Source organism: Scleropages formosus, chromosome 3 (genome assembly GCF_900964775.1).
Source record: "Scleropages formosus chromosome 3, fSclFor1.1, whole genome shotgun sequence".
In the NCBI taxonomy this organism is placed as follows: domain Eukaryota; kingdom Metazoa; phylum Chordata; class Actinopteri; order Osteoglossiformes; family Osteoglossidae; genus Scleropages; species Scleropages formosus.
This window is the reverse complement of record NC_041808.1, coordinates 35,624,767-35,642,729: the sequence shown is the minus strand read 5'-3', so window position 1 is coordinate 35,642,729 and position 17,963 is coordinate 35,624,767. Positions and strand designations below refer to the sequence as shown.

At 43.9% G+C, this 17,963-nt stretch overlaps 1 protein-coding gene across 1 annotated transcript; it reads left to right on the top strand.

Annotated features, from left to right (window-relative positions):
* Positions 1 to 2,781: 2,781 nt before the first annotated feature.
* LOC108922570 (WD repeat domain phosphoinositide-interacting protein 2-like) lies at positions 2,782 to 16,088 on the top strand. Its single transcript, XM_018732779.2, has 12 exons — positions 2,782 to 2,992; positions 4,081 to 4,163; positions 4,476 to 4,645; positions 4,805 to 4,901; positions 6,840 to 6,937; positions 7,032 to 7,124; positions 7,424 to 7,494; positions 7,717 to 7,824; positions 8,667 to 8,831; positions 9,463 to 9,570; positions 14,522 to 14,619; positions 14,733 to 16,088. Exons 1-12 carry the CDS (start codon positions 2,919 to 2,921, stop codon positions 14,843 to 14,845), a joined length of 1,278 nt encoding a protein of 425 aa, XP_018588295.1. The 5' UTR covers positions 2,782 to 2,918; the 3' UTR covers positions 14,846 to 16,088.
* Positions 16,089 to 17,963: the final 1,875 nt, after the last annotated feature.

The window sequence follows — 17,963 nt, the reverse complement described above, 5'->3', positions numbered from 1 at the left end:
ACGCAACAGAATTCTACAAGAGGACATCTCAGCATTATTATTAATTATACCCAACACTTAAATTGTAATTAATTATCCCCAGCAATTCAAAAGGTAAGATTTCAAGTCAAGTTTATTGTCATAGAATGGCAAGAATTTGCGCTTGTTTCCTGCAGTCTGTAAAAGTTCTAAACAGAAACTGAGTAATAAATACAGACTAAATACCAACAAACAGACAATAAATATACATTACATTTAACTGATGCTTTTCTCCAAAGCGACTTACAGTGTTAAGGTTACACTTATTCACAATTCAGGTTAAGTATTGCGCATCAGATTTTGCGTTGGAAGTCCGTCGCTGCAGTTCGTGGTGTTTCAGGTAGGTGTAGTTGTGTTGCTACCACTTTTTTCTGATGCACATTCCTGTGGTGTAGCTGTGCGGATAGTCAGATACCTTTGGTTGTTTGGTTGTGTGGCACTTTTATTAATTTGTTGTTAAATTGTATTTTGTGGATTGTTAAGGTGCACGTTCTCCAGAACATTTCTGTGTCCCGTAGCATGGAGTGGGAGTGACTCCGTGGATCGATTAATCACGTCTGTTTGGTTGTTTGTTTTGGTCGCCATTGCTGGAGTAGTTTCGATTAGTATTCTCTACCCGCCAGAGCCACCACCTGCTCGCTTGATCTGATCCCATCGTCACTCCTACAGAACATTTCCCCGCAACTCTCCACCTTCATCTCTAAGATAATCAACTCCTCGCTCTCCTCTGGCTGTTTCCCAGCTGCCTTCAAAACCACTCTCATTTCACCTCTATTAAAGAAACCAAAATCTGGTCCAAAACCACAGACCGGCCTTCCTCCTCTCCTTCCTGTCTAAAACTCTAGAGTGGGTAGCCTGTGATCAACTGACTGATTTCCTCACCCGAAACCATGTCCTTGATGGTTATCAGTCTGCTTTCAAAGTTGGTCACTCCACTGAGACAGCCCTTCTGGCGGTGTCTGATGCTCCCCAAGCTGCTAGAGCCTCCTCATCCTCCTCGACCTGTCTGCAGCGTTCGACACAGTCAACCAACAGATTCTACTCTCTCTTCTTAGTCAGCTTGGGATCAAAGGAGCGGTACTAAGATGGTTTGAGTCCTACCTATCAGACAGATCCTATCAAGTGGTCTGGCAGAGCTTTTGTTCTTCTCCTCTGCCTCTCTCAACAGGTGTCCCGCAGGGCTCGGTTTTGGGTCCTCTTCTCTTCTTGATCCACCTCTTCCCTCGGTCCGGTCATAACCTCCCATGGTTTCAAATACCACTGCTATGCTAATGATACCCAGCTCTTTCTCTCCTTTCCACCTGGTGCGTCAGATCTTTCTGCACGCATTGCTACCTGCCTGTCAGACATCTATTCATGGATGTATGATCATCACCTCCAACTCAACCTCTCCAAAACAGATTCTTCACCTCCCAGCTGGCCTGTCCTCCTGTCACGATCTATCGATCAAAGTGGACAACTCACTCATTTCGCCTACCTCCTTGGCTAAGAGTCTGGGAGTAATGATTGACACGAGTCTGTTTTTCTCTCAGCACATCAAAGCCACAACCTGGACCTGCAGATACAACCTGCAGATACTATCCGCAGGATCCATCCTTACTTCACAACTGATTCTGCCCAACTACTTGTCCAGGCCATGGTAACCTCCTGTCTGGACTACTGCAGCTCTCTCTCCTTCCTGTTACTACCATCAAACCTCTGCAGCTAATACAGAATGCTGCTGCACGAGTTGTGTCTGCTTTGCCAATGCCGTCCCACATATCTCCTCTACTCATTTCTTTGCACTGGCGTGCTATAGCTGCCCGAATCAAATTCAAGACCCTGGTTATTGTCTACAAATGCATCAATAGAACTGCTCCCAGCTATTTACAGGATTTGATCAACTGCTACACCCCAGCCAGACCCCTTCACTTGTCTACTTCTGCTCGCTTGGTGGTCCCGCGCACAAAAGGTAGCACACGGAGGTTCTTGGTTCTGGCTTCGTTGTGGTGGAATGACCTTCCCCTCTCACTCAGAACTGCGGAAACTCTGTCTACATTCAAGAAGGGTCTGAAAACTCACCTTTTCCAGACCCATTTTGCCCAAGGTCTCTCCAGCTCATGTATGGCGTAAATGTTCATGCACCGTAACTTCACAAGCATCACCAGATAAAGCCTTTTCACAGCTGCTACTCTGGCATAGTATGTGATTGTTTGTGTATGTTATTATGAAAAAATTATAGGTTATTAGGATTTATCTATCCTGCGTTTTATGCACGTACTCGAGCAATGTACATCGGTGCTTCAAGTGTAAGGTAACAAACTAGGTTTACTTAAGTCACACGTCTGCAGCCATGTCTCTTTCTTAATGTAATGCACAAATTGTATTTTTGCTGAGATGTATGTCGCTTTGGACAAAAGTGTCTGCTAAATGAATAAATATGAATGTAAGTGTGAGTAGCTTTGGATAAAATACTCCGCTCAATAAATAAATGTAATTATTATACTTGCACAATTCTTCTAGATTTTTCCAGAATGCCGGTTTAGAATTGAGAATTTTAGCTAAGGAGGATCAGCACAATTGCAGCCAAATTATTCCCTTGAAATTAGTGTTTTATGGGGGAGTGGGATTTTTGTCAAGCAAGGGTGAAAAGATGCGAGTAATCGCTGAGTTACTGAATGAAAGACGCTGGAAGACCGAGATGAAAAAACAAAACCGTCGCCGAGCTGCGCCCCCCTTAACGCGCGGACGGCCGCCTCCTACCGGCGCATGCGCACTGAGCGCGGCGCAAACGCAGCAGCGCAACAACAATCGGGAAGCGAGGGGGCGTCGGCGGCGGTCGCAGCGGTGATCGCTGTCAGCAGCCGATCCCGGATGTCCCGTTTCCCGCACAAGTCGCACGCGCAGATGTTGCCGACATAATGAACTTGGCCAGTCAGAGTGGAGAAGCTGGCTGCAACCAGCTGCTCTTCGCTAACTTCAATCAGGACAACACGTAAGGAGGCGACGCAGAGGCTGCAGGGCGGCGGGTGGCCCGCGGTCCCGTGGTCAACACCGAGATCTGAAAACTGGGTCGCGCAGAGCGCTGGCGCAGCCCGTCGTGCCACGCTGAGCAGTAGCCCGCGCGCGTAGCCGTGCGGCTGGATTAGTGGGCATTGCTGTACGGCTAAGAGCGAGCGACGCTCCCACTGGCAGAGGTGACGGGGAGCCCGTACTGCGATCGCCCTCCTTTGCTCCCTCCGTTGCTGTGGACGCCCGCCTCGCGACTCTGGCCTCGCGCTCCTCCCCCTTCTGCATACAGTCGTGTACATTCCGCACATTGTGTGATTGTGCGCTGCTTTCGCGCCTGTTCCCGACCTAACGTGTTATTAGATAGGTGCGGATGAACGGAGACAGCCAACCGTGTTCAACTGGACATCATGTAATTTATAATATAATATAATGTAAAACACAACAGTAATGTAATAGGAGCTGCACGTTGGCGATGGAGTGAGGTCCTGTCCGAGGTGTACTCTCTTCAGCCTTGTACCCCGGTGCTTCCGGGATAGGCTAAACCACCGCGTCCCTGCTCAGGACAAAACGGTTATTGAAACTGGGTGGATAGATTGTATATGATTATGATAACTGTTTCTATCATGATATGCATGTAGAATAATGGTATACATCCCATGCTGAACATTAATTCCAGCAAATGACAAGAAATACAATTGTGCTATCATTTCTTGACACAAAGTATTACTTATAAGCTGAAATAAACACACACCCACCCTGTTTTTCCCCAAATGATTAATTGTAGATTTATTGCCAGTTTTAGTATAACAGAAACATCATAACTTGTGAGATATTAGGAAGACCGAAAATATGAGCAGTAGTACTGAGTGGAGTTGAACACAGTTATAGGGGAGCGCACACACCCCCCCTTCCGGCTTGGCTGCTCCACCTTGTTATCTGTGTGTTTAGTTCAGTTTAAGTGTGTATCTAGTACTGGACTAAGTGTGTCTGCATTCCAAGCCCAGTGAACTAGCTCAGTAAATGTAAATGTGCGTGAAAACTCATGTTTCTGCATGTCATTCTCCTTCACAGATCTTTAGCTGTTGGCACCAAGTCTGGCTACAAATTCTTCTCTTTGTCCTCCGTTGACAAACTGGAACAAATTTATGAATGCAGTAAGTATATGGATATTGTAAATGTACAGCAGTGGGGTGTTGTTTTTATATAGGCTTAGGTGAATGGAAATAAGGTCAATTACATGCCAGTATATTGTAAAATATGTTTGTAGTGACAGTGATAAGTCAGTTTCTTTGATGTAAATGAACTTGGCCTTATTCTTTTATTTAGGGCTGATGATGCGTTACACGGCTAAAGACAGCGTCTCTGATGGGCAGGGGTCAAGCCGGCAATTTAAACATCAAGGCACTTTCTGACACTCCTCAAGAAATTTGATGCAATATTATTTTTTGCTGCATATTGCTCCTTAGCTGACACAGAAGATGTGTGCATTGTGGAGAGGCTCTTCTCCAGCAGTCTGGTGGCCATTGTTAGCCTGAAAGCCCCCAGGAAGCTCAAAGTTTGTCACTTCAAAAAAGGAACTGAGATCTGCAACTACAGCTACTCAAACACTATTCTCGCCGTGAAGCTCAACAGACAGGTATACATTTTGTTCTTCTCTTCTATCTCTTCTGTTTTTCTTAATTGGCATGTCTGTGATTTTTTTAAATTTTCCCATGAGTTTTATGAGGAAATTACTGTGTAGTCCTGAGACAGAGGGAGGTGTTTTGTCTCATTATTATCTTCTGTATTTCCTTAGAGGCTGATAGTATGTCTGGAGGAATCACTTTATATTCACAATATCAGAGATATGAAAGTGCTCCACACCATCCGAGAGACCCCACCCAACCCGTTAGGTAATGTCGATGAATTTGACTATTTTACCACATGGTAATTGCAAAAGGGCATAAATCTAGTCACACACCTCAGCTGCTAATATAAAATATCATTACCTTATTTAGCCACTTGAAATTATTGTGACTAATTTTCATCTGGATGTTTAGTTCAGCTCAATTTATTTTTTTAGAGCCCTCTTCTCACACAGTGATGCAGAGTGCTAATGAGATTAGAGACATAGTAGTAACATATAGCAGATACATTTACATGACACTTTTCTCCAAAGCGACTTAGAATTATTTACCCATTTGTATAGCTGGGTAAATTTTACTGGAGCAGTTTAGGGTAAGTACCTTGTTCAAGGGTGTTACAGCTGGAGATGAGACTTGATCCTGCATTCTTTGTGTCCAAAGGGATTAGCTTCAACCAGTATGCTCCCAGCTGCCTGAAGTATAAAGTTCAAAGATACAAAGTAAACCTAGAAATATAAGGTTGCCTATACATTTCGTGACTCTAAGAACTGTACTAATTAGTGAAGCTTTTGAGTAAGTTAGCTGGCAACTGAGGAGAGGCAGACAAAAATCAACCAAAAGGCAAATGAGATAAATGGTGATCAGGAATCGTGGATATGCGGGTGAAGTTTAACGCAGCTACTCGTGTGATGAACATTGGTTCATATGGTGGAAACTAACTAACTGTACTTAAGAATCGTGTGTGCATTCTAAGTCTTTCTCTCTGCTAATGTAACGAACACATCGTATTTTCTATGGGATGGACATTGCTTTAGAGAAAAGTGTCTGCTAAATGAATAAATGTAAATGTAAAAATAAACCTGTGGGGGTCCACGTGCCAGAGGCTGTACTTTTTATGTTCAATAAAGGAAGAACAACAGCAGCTGTAAAGTAGTTTATAATGCATTTTGTGGTTTGAGTTTCTCTCTCAGAGGGCGCAGTGGCGCAGTGGGTTGGACCGGGTCCTGCTCTCCGGTGGGTCTGGGGTTCGAGTCCCACTTGGGGTGCCTTGCGATGGACTGGCGTCCCATCCTGGGTGTGTCCCCTCCCCCTCCAGCCTTACGCCCTGAGTTGCCGGGTTAGGCTCCGGTTCCCCGCGACCCCGTATGGGACAAGTGGTTCAGAAAGGGTGTGTGTGCGCGCGTGTGTGTGTGTGTGTGTGTGTGTGTGTGTGTATGTGAGTTTCTCTCTTCCTTAGTCTGGCAGCAGAGAGCCATGAGCCACCACAAAGACAGTCATGAAAGACTGTCTCCCTAAAGTGTTAAGATCTTGTTTATACAGGCGTTCCCCGGGTTACGAACGTTCGACTTGCATACAACTCGTACTTACGAACCACACCCAGTAAAGCCTATTATATTAAAAATTTGAGTTACATACAATTATTATTATTATTATTATTATTATTATTATTATTATTATTATGTTAAAGTGGGGATGGCGCAGCAGGTTTAGCTGGGGCCTGCTGTGTGGTGGGTCTGGGGTTCGAGTCCTGCTTGGGGTGCCTTGCGGCGGACTGGCATCCCATCCGGGGTGTATCCCCTCCCCTTCCAGCCTTGCGCCCTGTGTTGCTAGGTGAGGGTCTGGGTCGCCAAGACCCCGCTTGGGACAAGCGGTTGTAGACATTGTGTGTGTGTGTGTTATTTTAAAGGTGTTTTAATGTGTCCAGAAGTGTTTCTTCAATGTTTTTTATGCATCGAAATGTACACAGAATACCATATACCATGATAAACATTTGACTAACTGACATTAGATACCAACCATACTTAACTGTTCAAATTTATGTACAAATCCAACTTAAAGATAGACTGAGGAATGGAACTCGTTCGTAATCCAGGGACTGCCTGTAAGTTTAATCACTAATATTTATGTATACATCTTACAACCGATTGAAGATTCTGTTAATATTTTCGGATTTTCTCAGTTGTTTGTTTTTCCCTCCCCCCATAGGGTTGTGTGCTCTCTCTATCAGCAATGACAACTGCTATTTGGCATACCCTGGAAGTGCAACAATAGGAGAGGTGCAGGTGTTTGACACTGTCAATTTGGTACGTCAGCAGCTCCTGGAATGTGAAGTGGACTCTTGGTGGCTCTGAGTTCTGAAGTCATAAACTCAGTTTTCGCCCTGATTTCTCCCGTTAGCGTGCTGCCAATATGATCCCTGCCCATGACAGTCCCTTGGCGGCACTGGCGTTTGATGCAAGTGGCAGTAAACTAGCAACAGCCTCAGAGAAGGTATTTACAGAGATCCATCTCAATTTGTAAAAGCCATCTGTGTGGGTTTGTGAGACAGATGCTTTTTTTTGCTAGATGCAGGTGGTTGTAATCCAGCAAGAGGACTATTGATCGGAGATGCTGTAGGCTTCTTTACCCGTATTGATATCCTGATTTTGGATTTAATTCCGTATTCCGTTCACTTGTGAATTTCACTGTCGTTTTGGTGGAAACAGCATTTCAGGGACCACTTCAGCTGTCTTGATGTCCTGTAATGGAGCACGGAGCATTGAGTGGTCTGTCTCTTTCACCTCTCTCAGGGGACTGTGATCCGCGTGTTCTCCATTCCAGAAGGACAGAAACTCTTTGAGTTCAGGAGGGGAATGAAGAGGTGGGCTGTTTTCTTTGTGTCTGCAGGGCGACTTTGTTTGCGCGTTTTTTTTTTTTTTTTTAAATAAATTGTGAAAGTGGACACCTCAGCTGAATGGTTGTGGTACATAGTGTACACGTGCCTTTCAAGTCTAGCTTAACTGCAGTCATAAAGGACAGGTGCCTGTACCAGTGACGTGGGGGACAGCAATGAAAGGGCATTATGTGTTGTTCTCATTTACAGGTGTGTTAGCATCTGCTCACTGGCCTTCAGTATGGAAGGGCTCTTCCTGTCAGCCTCCAGTAACACAGAGACTGTGCACATATTCAAGCTGGAAACGCTGAGGGAGAGGTGAGGTTGCAGCCTGCAGATGCTTTATCTGCAGACAGATTGTGTTGGCTGCTGCTCCAAGTAGCCTCAGCTCACATTAGTTGTTCAGCAATAATATGTACAGTTGAGACAAAACCCCAAGAGTTACATTAAACATGTCACACCCTCAACGGCACCCCAGCCGAACGCACCTGGCAGACATCAGCAGGGGTGAGTATAAAGGAAGCCACACCCCCGCTTCCAGGTTGCAGAATCTCTATGAGACAGCTGTCCCCTCTGCGTTCTCAACCTGCTTCTATGACCTTCACCTTGTTTTCCTGCCTCGCCATCCCAGCTCCAAATCCTCGATTCCCTCGTCTTCGACCACCCCTTTGGACTACGACCCCGATCTCAGACATCCCTCAGAACAACCCACACCTGTCCCCGAACATGCCTTTTGTCTTGCTCTTTGGATGAACGATCCCACACTTGGGTCCTACCTCCTGTCTCCTGCCCTGGTGTGTGTGACAACACAAGCCTATTAGATGGACTTCATCCAGATGTGTGTTTTGCAATACCAAATCAAAGGCACTTCATACATGATGATACTCATGTCATCTTCCCCTGAAGCAACTGGAAAGCCCACCAGCACTCTTAACACCCTGTTCTTTGCTCACAGTGCTCTGTGGTTTCCTGAGCTTCTGTTACAAATCAGACACAGGCATCAGCAGCTGTACTGCTTTTATAGTGCATTGGCTCTGGTTTATATAGTCCAAAGGAATCAGCATTAGACATTTAGGAATATAAAGTCAATAGCCTCATCCCTGATTATAAGTGATTCAGTTCATAAAGGTGCACAACCTCTTTCTGTTTTGTTCTCTCAGGCCACAAGAAGAGCCCACAACCTGGACAGGTTACTTTGGGAGAGCCCTGATGGCATCCACCAGTTATCTTCCAGCGCAGATGTCAGACATGTTCAACCAAGGCAGGGCATTTGCCACCGTCAGGTTACCATTTTCTGGACACAAGAACATCTGCGCACTTGCCATGTGAGGATCCAGTTTTACAAATTTTTTCCAAGCATTTTCCAAGCAGCTTAGGTGATGGCAAAATTGGGGGCTTCAAAACCATTTCATTATGTATACCTAAACCATAATCAGATAGGTGATGCATAAATTTCATGAAATAACAATATGCATATTTTCAATTTATAGTTTGGGAAGTGCTGTTAATGAGTTAGTACTCCTTCCAGAGTAACAGAAACAGCCCTGACACTTGCCATGTGTTGCTTGACATTTTGTTTTTGTGACTGACCCACTGGCTACGCAGTGTGTATCTTGCTATAAATATGTACTATAAATGTACGTACTTGCACACAAATCATCATCTCTACTGACATTCTGAGTAAATACAGTATTGCTGCTGTATTTCACTTTTCTGTGGCCTGATGCCAAAGTAGTAGCCTGCTCCATATTGTCACCATAACCATTGTAATAATCTTCTTTCATAACATCATACAGTAAACCGTTTTAAAACTCTAGGGTAATTTTCTTTTTTTTTTTTTTTTTTTTTTAACAGCTCAGGTTGAGTTGCTAAAAGGACAGGTGGTTAAGTACATATCTTTGTTTATTAGTCAGACATGTTTTCTGCAGACTTACATATTGTACCATTCTATCACAGAATCCAGAAGATTCCTCGTCTGCTTGTGGCAGCAGCTGATGGCTACCTTTACATGTACAACTTGGACCCGCAGGATGGCGGCGAGTGCACCCTGATGAAGCAACACAAGTAAGAGATGCACCAGTTGCTTACTTGGGCTTTTGAGGAGCAGGAGAAGTATCCTTACTCCTTCTTCAGCTGTGGTGTTAGATTATACACTCACTGAGCACTTTATTGGGAACACCTGTATACCTGCTTTTTCATGCAATTATCTAATCAGCCAGTCATGTGGCAGCAGCACAATGCATAAAACCATGCTGCTACAGGTCAGGAGCATCAGTTAATGTTCACATCAAATAACAAAATTTTGGGGGGTGGGAGAAATCTCTGCGACTTTGACCGTGGCATGATTGTTGGTGCCAGACAAGCTGGTTTGAGTATGTCTGTACCTGCTGATCATCTGAGATTTTCTCACACAGCAGTCTCCAGCGTTTACTCAGAATGGTGCGAAAAACAAAAAACACACACACACATTTTCAGAACCGCTCGTCCCATACGGGGTCGCGGGGAACCGGAGCCTACCCGGCAACACAGGGCGTAAGGCCAGAGGGGGAGGGGACACACCCAGGACGGGACGCCAGTCCATCGCAAGGCACCCCAAGCGGGACTCAAACCCCAGACCCACCGGAGAGCAGGACTGTAGTCCAACCCACTGCGCCACCGCGCCCCCCTCTAAAACAAAAAACATTCAGTGAAAAACAATTCTATAGATGGAATGCCTTGTTGATGATAGAGGTAAGAGGAAAATGGCCAGAATGGTTCAAACTGACAGAAAGATTACAATAATGCAGATAATCACTCTTTACAACTGTGGTGATGAGAAGAAAGCATCTCAGAATGTGCAGCATGTTGAAACTTGAGGAAGATGGACTGCAACAGCAGAGGACCACGCTGAGTTCCGCTCATATCATTCAGGAAGAGAAAGCTGAGGCTGCAGCGGGCATAGGCTCATCAAAACTGGACAGTTGAAAACTGGAAAAATGTAGCCTGGTCTGATGAATCTCATTTTCTGCTGAGACATACAAATGGTAGAGTCAGAATTCGGCATCAACAATGTAAATCCATGGACCCGACCTACTTTGTCAACAGTGCAGGCTGGTGGTCGTGGTGTAATGATGTGGGGAATGTTTTCTTGGCACGCTTCGGGAGTATGTGGTGCCGGAGCCACTACTGCGGGCCATTCGGTCTCTGTACACATGGAGAGAAAGCTGTATCCCCATACTTGGCAATAAGTCAAGCCTGTTCAATGTGGGTGTTGAACTCCTCCAAGGTTGTGCCTTGTCACCACTCCTGTTTGTGGTTTTCATGGACAGGATATCAAGGCACAGTCAAGGTCAAGAGGGCATTATATGTGGGGGACAGAAGGTGATGTCTGCTTTTTACGGATGATGTTGTCCTTCTGGCACTGTCACATGGATATCTCCAGTATGCTCTGGAACGGTTTGCAGCTAAGTGTGAAGTGGTTGTTATGAGGATCAGCACCTCCAAGTCTGAGTCTGTGGTTCTCTCATGGAAAAGGATGGCATGCCCACTTCAGGTAAGGGGAGAAAATTTGCCCCCAGTGGAGGAGTCTAAGTATCTTGGGGTCTTATTCACGATTAAGGGGAGAAGGGAGCGTGAGATTGGCTGCAGACTGGGAGCAGCGACTGCAGTAGTGCGGTCGCTGTACCGGACGGTAGTGGTGAAGGGGGAACTGAGCCATAAGGCTCTTTATTTAACGGTCGGTCTACATCCCTACCCTCACCTATGGTCATGAACTCTATCTGAGTAATGACCGAAAGAATAAAATCTGGGATACAAGTGGTTGAAATGAGTTTTCTCTGCAGGGTGGTGGGACTCACTTTCCATGACAGGGTGAGGAGTTTGGTCATCCGAGAGGAACTCGGAGAAGAGCCGCTACTCCTCAGCATTGAGAGGAGCCAGTTGAGGTAGTTCAGGCACCCAGTACATTTACATTACATTTACATTTATTCATTTAGCAGTTGCTTTTCTCCAAAGCGACATACACGCACGCACGCACGCATTTTCTGAACCGCTTGTCCCATACGGAGTCGCGGGGAACCGGAGCCCAACCCAGCAACTCAGGGCGTAAGGTTGGAGGGGGAGGGGACACACCCAGGATGGGACGCCAGTCCGTCGCAAGGCACCCCAAGTGGGACTCGAACCCCAGACCCACTGGAGAGCAGGACCCGGTCCAACCCACTGCACGCCCCCCCCAAGCGACATACATCTTAGTGAAAATGCAAATTTGTGCATTACATTAGGAGAAAGAGACATAGCTGCAGACATGTGATTCTTAAGTAAACATAGTTTACTTTCCACTTGATGCACCAATGTTCATCGCTCAAGTAGGTGCATAAAATGCAGGATGATGAATCCTGATAACCTTCCTACAATTTTTTTTTTATAAGGTAAACAAACATTTACATACAATACAGGAGTAGCAGCTGTGTAAAGGCTTATCTGGGGATGATTATAAAGTTATGATGCATGAACATTTACACCACACATGAGCTGGAGAGATCTTGGGTGAAGTGAGTCTGGAAAATGTGAGTTGTCAGACCCTTCCTGAATGTAGACAGTGTCTGCAGTTCTGAGTGAGAGGACAAGGTTATTCCACCACAACGGAGCCAGAACCAAGAACCTCTGTGCTTTACTTTTCATGCGCAGGACTACCAAGCAAGCAGAAGTAGACGAGTGAAGGGGTCTGGTTGGAGTGTAGCGGTAGTAAGGATGTCCCTGGGCACCTCCCTCTGGAGGTAGGCCAGGCACAGCCAGCTGGGATGAGACCACGAGGTCAGCCCAGGACCCACTGGAGATATTATATTTTGTGAAATGAGGACAGTCTTGAAACCAGATTGGATGCAGCCAGAAAAGAGCAAGGAGTTGATGATCTTGGAGATAGTCTGTAGGAGTGTCAGTGGGATCAGATTTTACGAGCTAGTGGTGGCTCTGTGTGACAGTAGCAGGTTGGAGATTTCAGCTTCTGACAGTGGCTTGAATTCAGAGAGTGTGACATCACAGGGAAGTCCAGTATGATCAGGGCAAGGTGATGCTGAGAACTTGTCCGTGATTGCGTTTACTTTGTCTCTGAAAAACAAAGCAAGTCATCATCAGTGAAAGAAGATTGGGGAGGAGACGGCGGAGGACAGAGTAGGGAGGAGAAGGCAGCAAAGAGTTTGTGGTTTTTCAGTTGCAGTCTGTTTTTTGTTGTGGAAGAAGTTGTTTTAGCTGAGGAGACAGCAGAGTAAAAAGTAGATGAGTTCTTTGTAGACATCGAAGTTCATGCCATTCTTCAGTGACCTTCCCAGTCACTGGATCTGAATCCAGTAGAACACCTCTGGGATGTGATACAATGGGTGACTTGCAGTATGAATGTGCAGATGACAAATCTGCAAAAATTGCGTGATGCAGCCATGTCAGTATGGACCAGAATATCAAAGGATTGTTTCCAACATCTTGTGGTATCCATGCCATGAAGAATTGAGGATGTTTTGAGAGCAGTGGAAGGCCTCACCCAGTATTTGTATAGTGTTCCTAATAAAGTGTTCAGCGAGTGTATGTTGCTGATGACATAGAGCACTTCCAGAAAATATTCAGTCTTCTGCACTTCCTGTACACTTTGCTGTGTTGAATTGTTTTTTGTTTCAGTTGACACACAATACCCCATAATGCCAAAGTGAAAATACGACTTCAAGAATTTTTGCATATCTATTAAAAAGAACAAAAATCTCCATTTACATAAGTATTCAGACCCTTTGTTCAGTACTTTGTAGGACCACTGTTAACAGCGATTACATTTTCAAGACAGTTGGGGCTAGCTTTGCACCCCTGGATTTGGGCAGTTTCTTGCATTCTTTCCAGCAGTTCCTCTCTGCAGTCTTCAGGTCTTTCAACATATTTTCTATGGTGTTCATGATAAGCCTTTGACTGGGCCAGTCAATGATGGTCAGCGACGTTCTGAATCCATTTCACTGTTGTCTTGACTCTCTGCTTTGGATCATTGGAACTTTCTGTGTTTGGCTCTGCTTATATTTCCATTAAAGCAGGCCAGTCTCCTAGTCTCTGCTGCTGAGAAGCAACTCAAAAGCATGATCCTGCCACCGCCATGCTTAACTGTTCAGATGGTTTTAACCACTTGACGAGGAGTACCTGGTTTTTGCCAGACATGGTATTTGGCATTGAGGCCAATTTTTGTCTCATCAGATCAGATAATCTATTTTTGTTATGCTCTCATTATCCTGTAAGCAGCATTTGGCAAACTTCAAACTTCTGTCTAACCACACCACCAGAATCAATAGAGACCTGACTAATAAGAGTGCTGCAGTGACTGTTGCCTGTCTGACAGCTTCTCCTACCTGTACATATGCACTTTATGATTTTTTTTGTTCAAATTAACCTAAGTTAAATGGAAATTAAGCTAAATAAATGGTTACAAAAAGTAGAGTCTGTGTAAGCTGCTTCAGATATTATCAGCAGGTATTATTTTTACAGGTGGTTCTGACTTACGATGGGTTTCGCGGAACGTAACCCCATTGTAAGTTGAAAATATCATAAGTTGAAAATGCATTTAATACACCTAACCTACCAAGCATCATAGCCTAGCATATGTTCGATGGCCATTACAGGCTTGCCACCTTCATGTTGGGGAATTATCTTGAGTTTCTCCTCAACAGTAGTTGCCTTCCTCTTCTTCTCATCAGTAGCAGGAGACACAGATGGGCGTTCTGTAGACATGATGGATGGATGCACAAAACACAACCGCATAGCAAACTGGGAGATGCAGATTGCTGCCGCTGCCCAGCATCACAAGAGAGTATCGCACCGCATATCGGTTGCTCAGGGAAAAATCTAAATTCAAAATTTGAAATACAGTTTCTACTGAATGTCTATTGCCAGCTCACCATCGTGAAGTCAAAAAAATGTAAGGCACTGTACAGGATTGTTTGACTGCCTAATCAGTGTCTTAAGAATTTCTCACCAGTGCTATCGGAATGGTTAAAATGCTGCCTTTGCTCAGATTGGACGGCACAGTGGATTCAGCTAATGAAATCCTCGAACCTGCTCCTCTTGACCGCCCACTCATTGCACAAGGCTACAGTGCAGTGGTGATCAAAGGTACCAACTCCCTGTTACAGTATTTCTCACAGTGTGCTCTATGGCATTACAAAGATCCATACTCAATTGAGCAAAATGTCCCTAAATGAAATATTTGTTCATTGATCAACTAGGCTACTCTGAGGACCAGGGGGCAGCTGGGGGCATTGGGGTGGAGGAAGATATGAGCTGTCTGCGTTTGGATGAAGAGAATGAGCAGCCTCCCATGACTTTGGAGACAGACTGACCACCTGATAACCATTTTGCTTCAATGGCAGGGGCCAGAAAATCCAGTGACATGACAGTGAGGGAGTCTTTGTTGCCTGCTGTGAATTCGTACTGATGTAAAAGCTGGATTAAGGGAGAGTAAGTTTGTTTCAAACTTAACTGTGCATTCGAATGTATGTATATATAGTAAATAATATGCAACATGTTTTATGGTGGCTTTTAAGTCCATGCCTGGCTTCATCTATTAACAGAGATTACAATGGATCTGTTTTGTGTGGTGTGTGACGCCTCCTAGCATTGCATGTACATGTGCCATGTATATTATATAACTATAACTCATTTGTGCTCCAGCGGTCAGGGAACTTTTCCTCAGTTTTTAAAGGTTCTCGATGTTGTGTTTTTTTTTTTTTATTATTTTTAAAGAAAAAACACAATAACATCCTTAGATGGTCAAATCCACTGCGCTACCACACCCCCTTAAACCCCAAACAGGTTTTCTTAATTATCACTGGAACAGTTTAAAACACCTATGTAAGTATCAACCTTTGATTTCAGCACAATATAAAACTTCATGGTTACCAAACTCTGAATGGGCTCATTAATGGGTATCTTTCTAGGCAGTGCATTTCAGAAACTGTGTTTTCCTCATATCCAGTAGACAGCAACGCACATTCAATGATGAAATTAATTTTAAAAAAAGGCAAAAATTTCATATGAGCAAGGTCATTTACTGTAATGAACTGTTACTGTAATCAGCAAGGCAAGTGAAGAGAAGTTGATTATGAGTTATGGTGTGGTGGAGGAAGCTTGGGACTCATTCTTGCACAAACGTGTCAAAACAGCAAAGATGACACAGGAAACTGATAGCTGATTGTACTTTAGCACCAACTACAGTACATTACTGCACTTCCGTTTCACTCATGCGACGCATGACTTTCAGATTTTCTTTTGACATACTTTGGATAAATTTTGTTGTTGATTTTTTTTTTTATTCTTGGAAATCGGAAATGTGATATTAAAAGCTGAGTTGTTATATCGAAATTCACGGTAAAATTTTGAAATCAGCCGATATCTGTTTTACGACTGCCACCAATGTCCTTCAGCAAAACCTTGTGGAATCACTCCCTCTGCTCCAGAGAAGTCAAGTCAGTGGTCTTTTGTACACCACCAGGCCCTCATAATGATGGTCAAACTACAACATCACATTTATTTGATGCTTTTCTCCAAAGCAACTTATAATGTTAAGCTACCTTCGATTACAGACACCCCTCGACTTACGGAAATACACCGTTCTTCAACCCCTTATGTAAGTCAAAATTTATGTATTTCAGATTCCCCCTTCTCCCCCACCATTCAACATCATCACGTGCTTCTTTATACGTGCAGCATCCTTCACTATCGTGTTTATAGTCAATATGGCTAAACCTGGTTCCCATACTATACACCGTAATCTTTGTCTATCTTCATACTTGCTTATTATTTTCAATTTTATATCCAAATCGATGGCTGTATGCTTGCGGGACGGTTCTTGTTTTCCTTGAAGTGCGCGTTTACCACCAGGCATTGTGAATAGTGAAACGGGTAGAAAGTATGTGAAAAAAACACTACGCTAATGTGAGGAGATGCGTTTACAGCTCATAACATGCGGGAACTGGGAAGATGCAGCTCCTTTCCTTGTCTGGCTACGCCGACTTGCGCATAACGAATTTCAGATGTTTTTCATAAAATAAAAGTGCTGTCCGTAAATAATGTGTATGTTGGGAATTTTTTACGTAAATCAAATTTACTTAAGTAGAGGGGTGTCTGTATTTACCAATTTATATGGCTGAGTAACTTTACTGGGGCATTTTAGGATAAGTACCTTGCTCAAGGGTACAACAGCAGTAGGTGAGATTTATAATTGGTGACCCTTGGACCTAAAGGCAGCAGCTCTAACCACTATGTTATTAGCTGCCCCATCACTGCCACTGCATACCATCACCCACAAAGCCCAGTGCAGGCAGCTTTTCCCTTTAAATAGCACAAAATGCACAATCATTTTGTGGCCTGAGGGACCTTTTCCTGGAATGGCTGTACAAATGCAACTTTGATGGGTATTCTGAGGTTAGTAGTTAATGGGACCTATGTAACACCCAAATCTTCTGCATTAAAGTTCCATAGATGCTTGTCAACAACCATTGTTTGCTATGCAGCATGTTTTCTGATGGTTTGTGCAAAAGACCTCTATAATGCTTTTAATTAGCAGTGCGCTTCACCCTCACAAGTACTACAACACAATAATAAATGTCAATAGTTTAAACCATTGCTTGTTTGTCCCACCATCAGTTTTTCTCCTCCATGGTGTGTGTGTCATGTTCATATGAGAGGTTTCCCTTTAAGCTTGAGAAATAGCTCCATGTTCTCAGTTTCTGAGGAGTATAAATTTATTTATATTTAACTGAAATGCTTCATAAAGCTCTGAAGGTCAGAGAAGCACAGAGAGTTGTATGAAGGACATGCACATTTTCATCTACTTATAGCCAGCTGGCTCATCAGTAGATCTCAAGTGTTCTGTTGTGAATGCGTGTCTCAGTTCAATAAAGGAATGCATTACTATAATGAACGATTTACATCAGTGAAAGAACTGTGCAACTCTCAAATGAGTTGCCCCAGCAAATGTAAAAACTACACTTCACAAAATATTTGGCTACTTTTTCCAATGTAGTCTATGATTGTCCCATAATTCCTGGATTTTTTTAAATGGTTATCTTATGTTTTTCTTGTTCAAGTGCTAAGAAAATTGAAGAAAAAAATGACAAAAAAGACTGAAAGCCATATATTATTCCTTGAATATTTACATACCTGTTTTTTGGCTCTGCGAAAAGGAAAAGTGTTAAACCAGACCTCATGTCACGTTGTATCTCAGCCTTAAATTAATTTACAAACAGTTTTGGGAGTGTGCAGTTTACATTTACATTTAATCAGTTAGCAGATGCTTTTCTCCAAACCAACATCCATCTCGGAAATGTGCATCTCAACATACATCTCAGTTACTTGCACAAATACAGCTGTGTCCTTCTGAAGCACATTTTATATTCCGAACTCCAGCTCTCTCATCGTTGCTGTGTGTATGGTGAGAGGGTGCTACTCCGTTCTAG

Excerpts from the sequence above, each read along its gene's own strand:
- LOC108922570 (XM_018732779.2), top strand. The coding sequence starts at position 2,919 with ATGAACTTGGCCAGTCAGAGTGGAGAAGCTGGCTGCAACCAGCTGCTC. Across the intron at positions 7,125-7,423 it reads TAGCAACAGCCTCAGAGAAG|GGGACTGTGATCCGCGTGTT; the intron begins GTATTTACAGAG and ends CACCTCTCTCAG. Across the intron at positions 9,571-14,521 it reads ACCCTGATGAAGCAACACAA|ATTGGACGGCACAGTGGATT; the intron begins GTAAGAGATGCA and ends GCCTTTGCTCAG.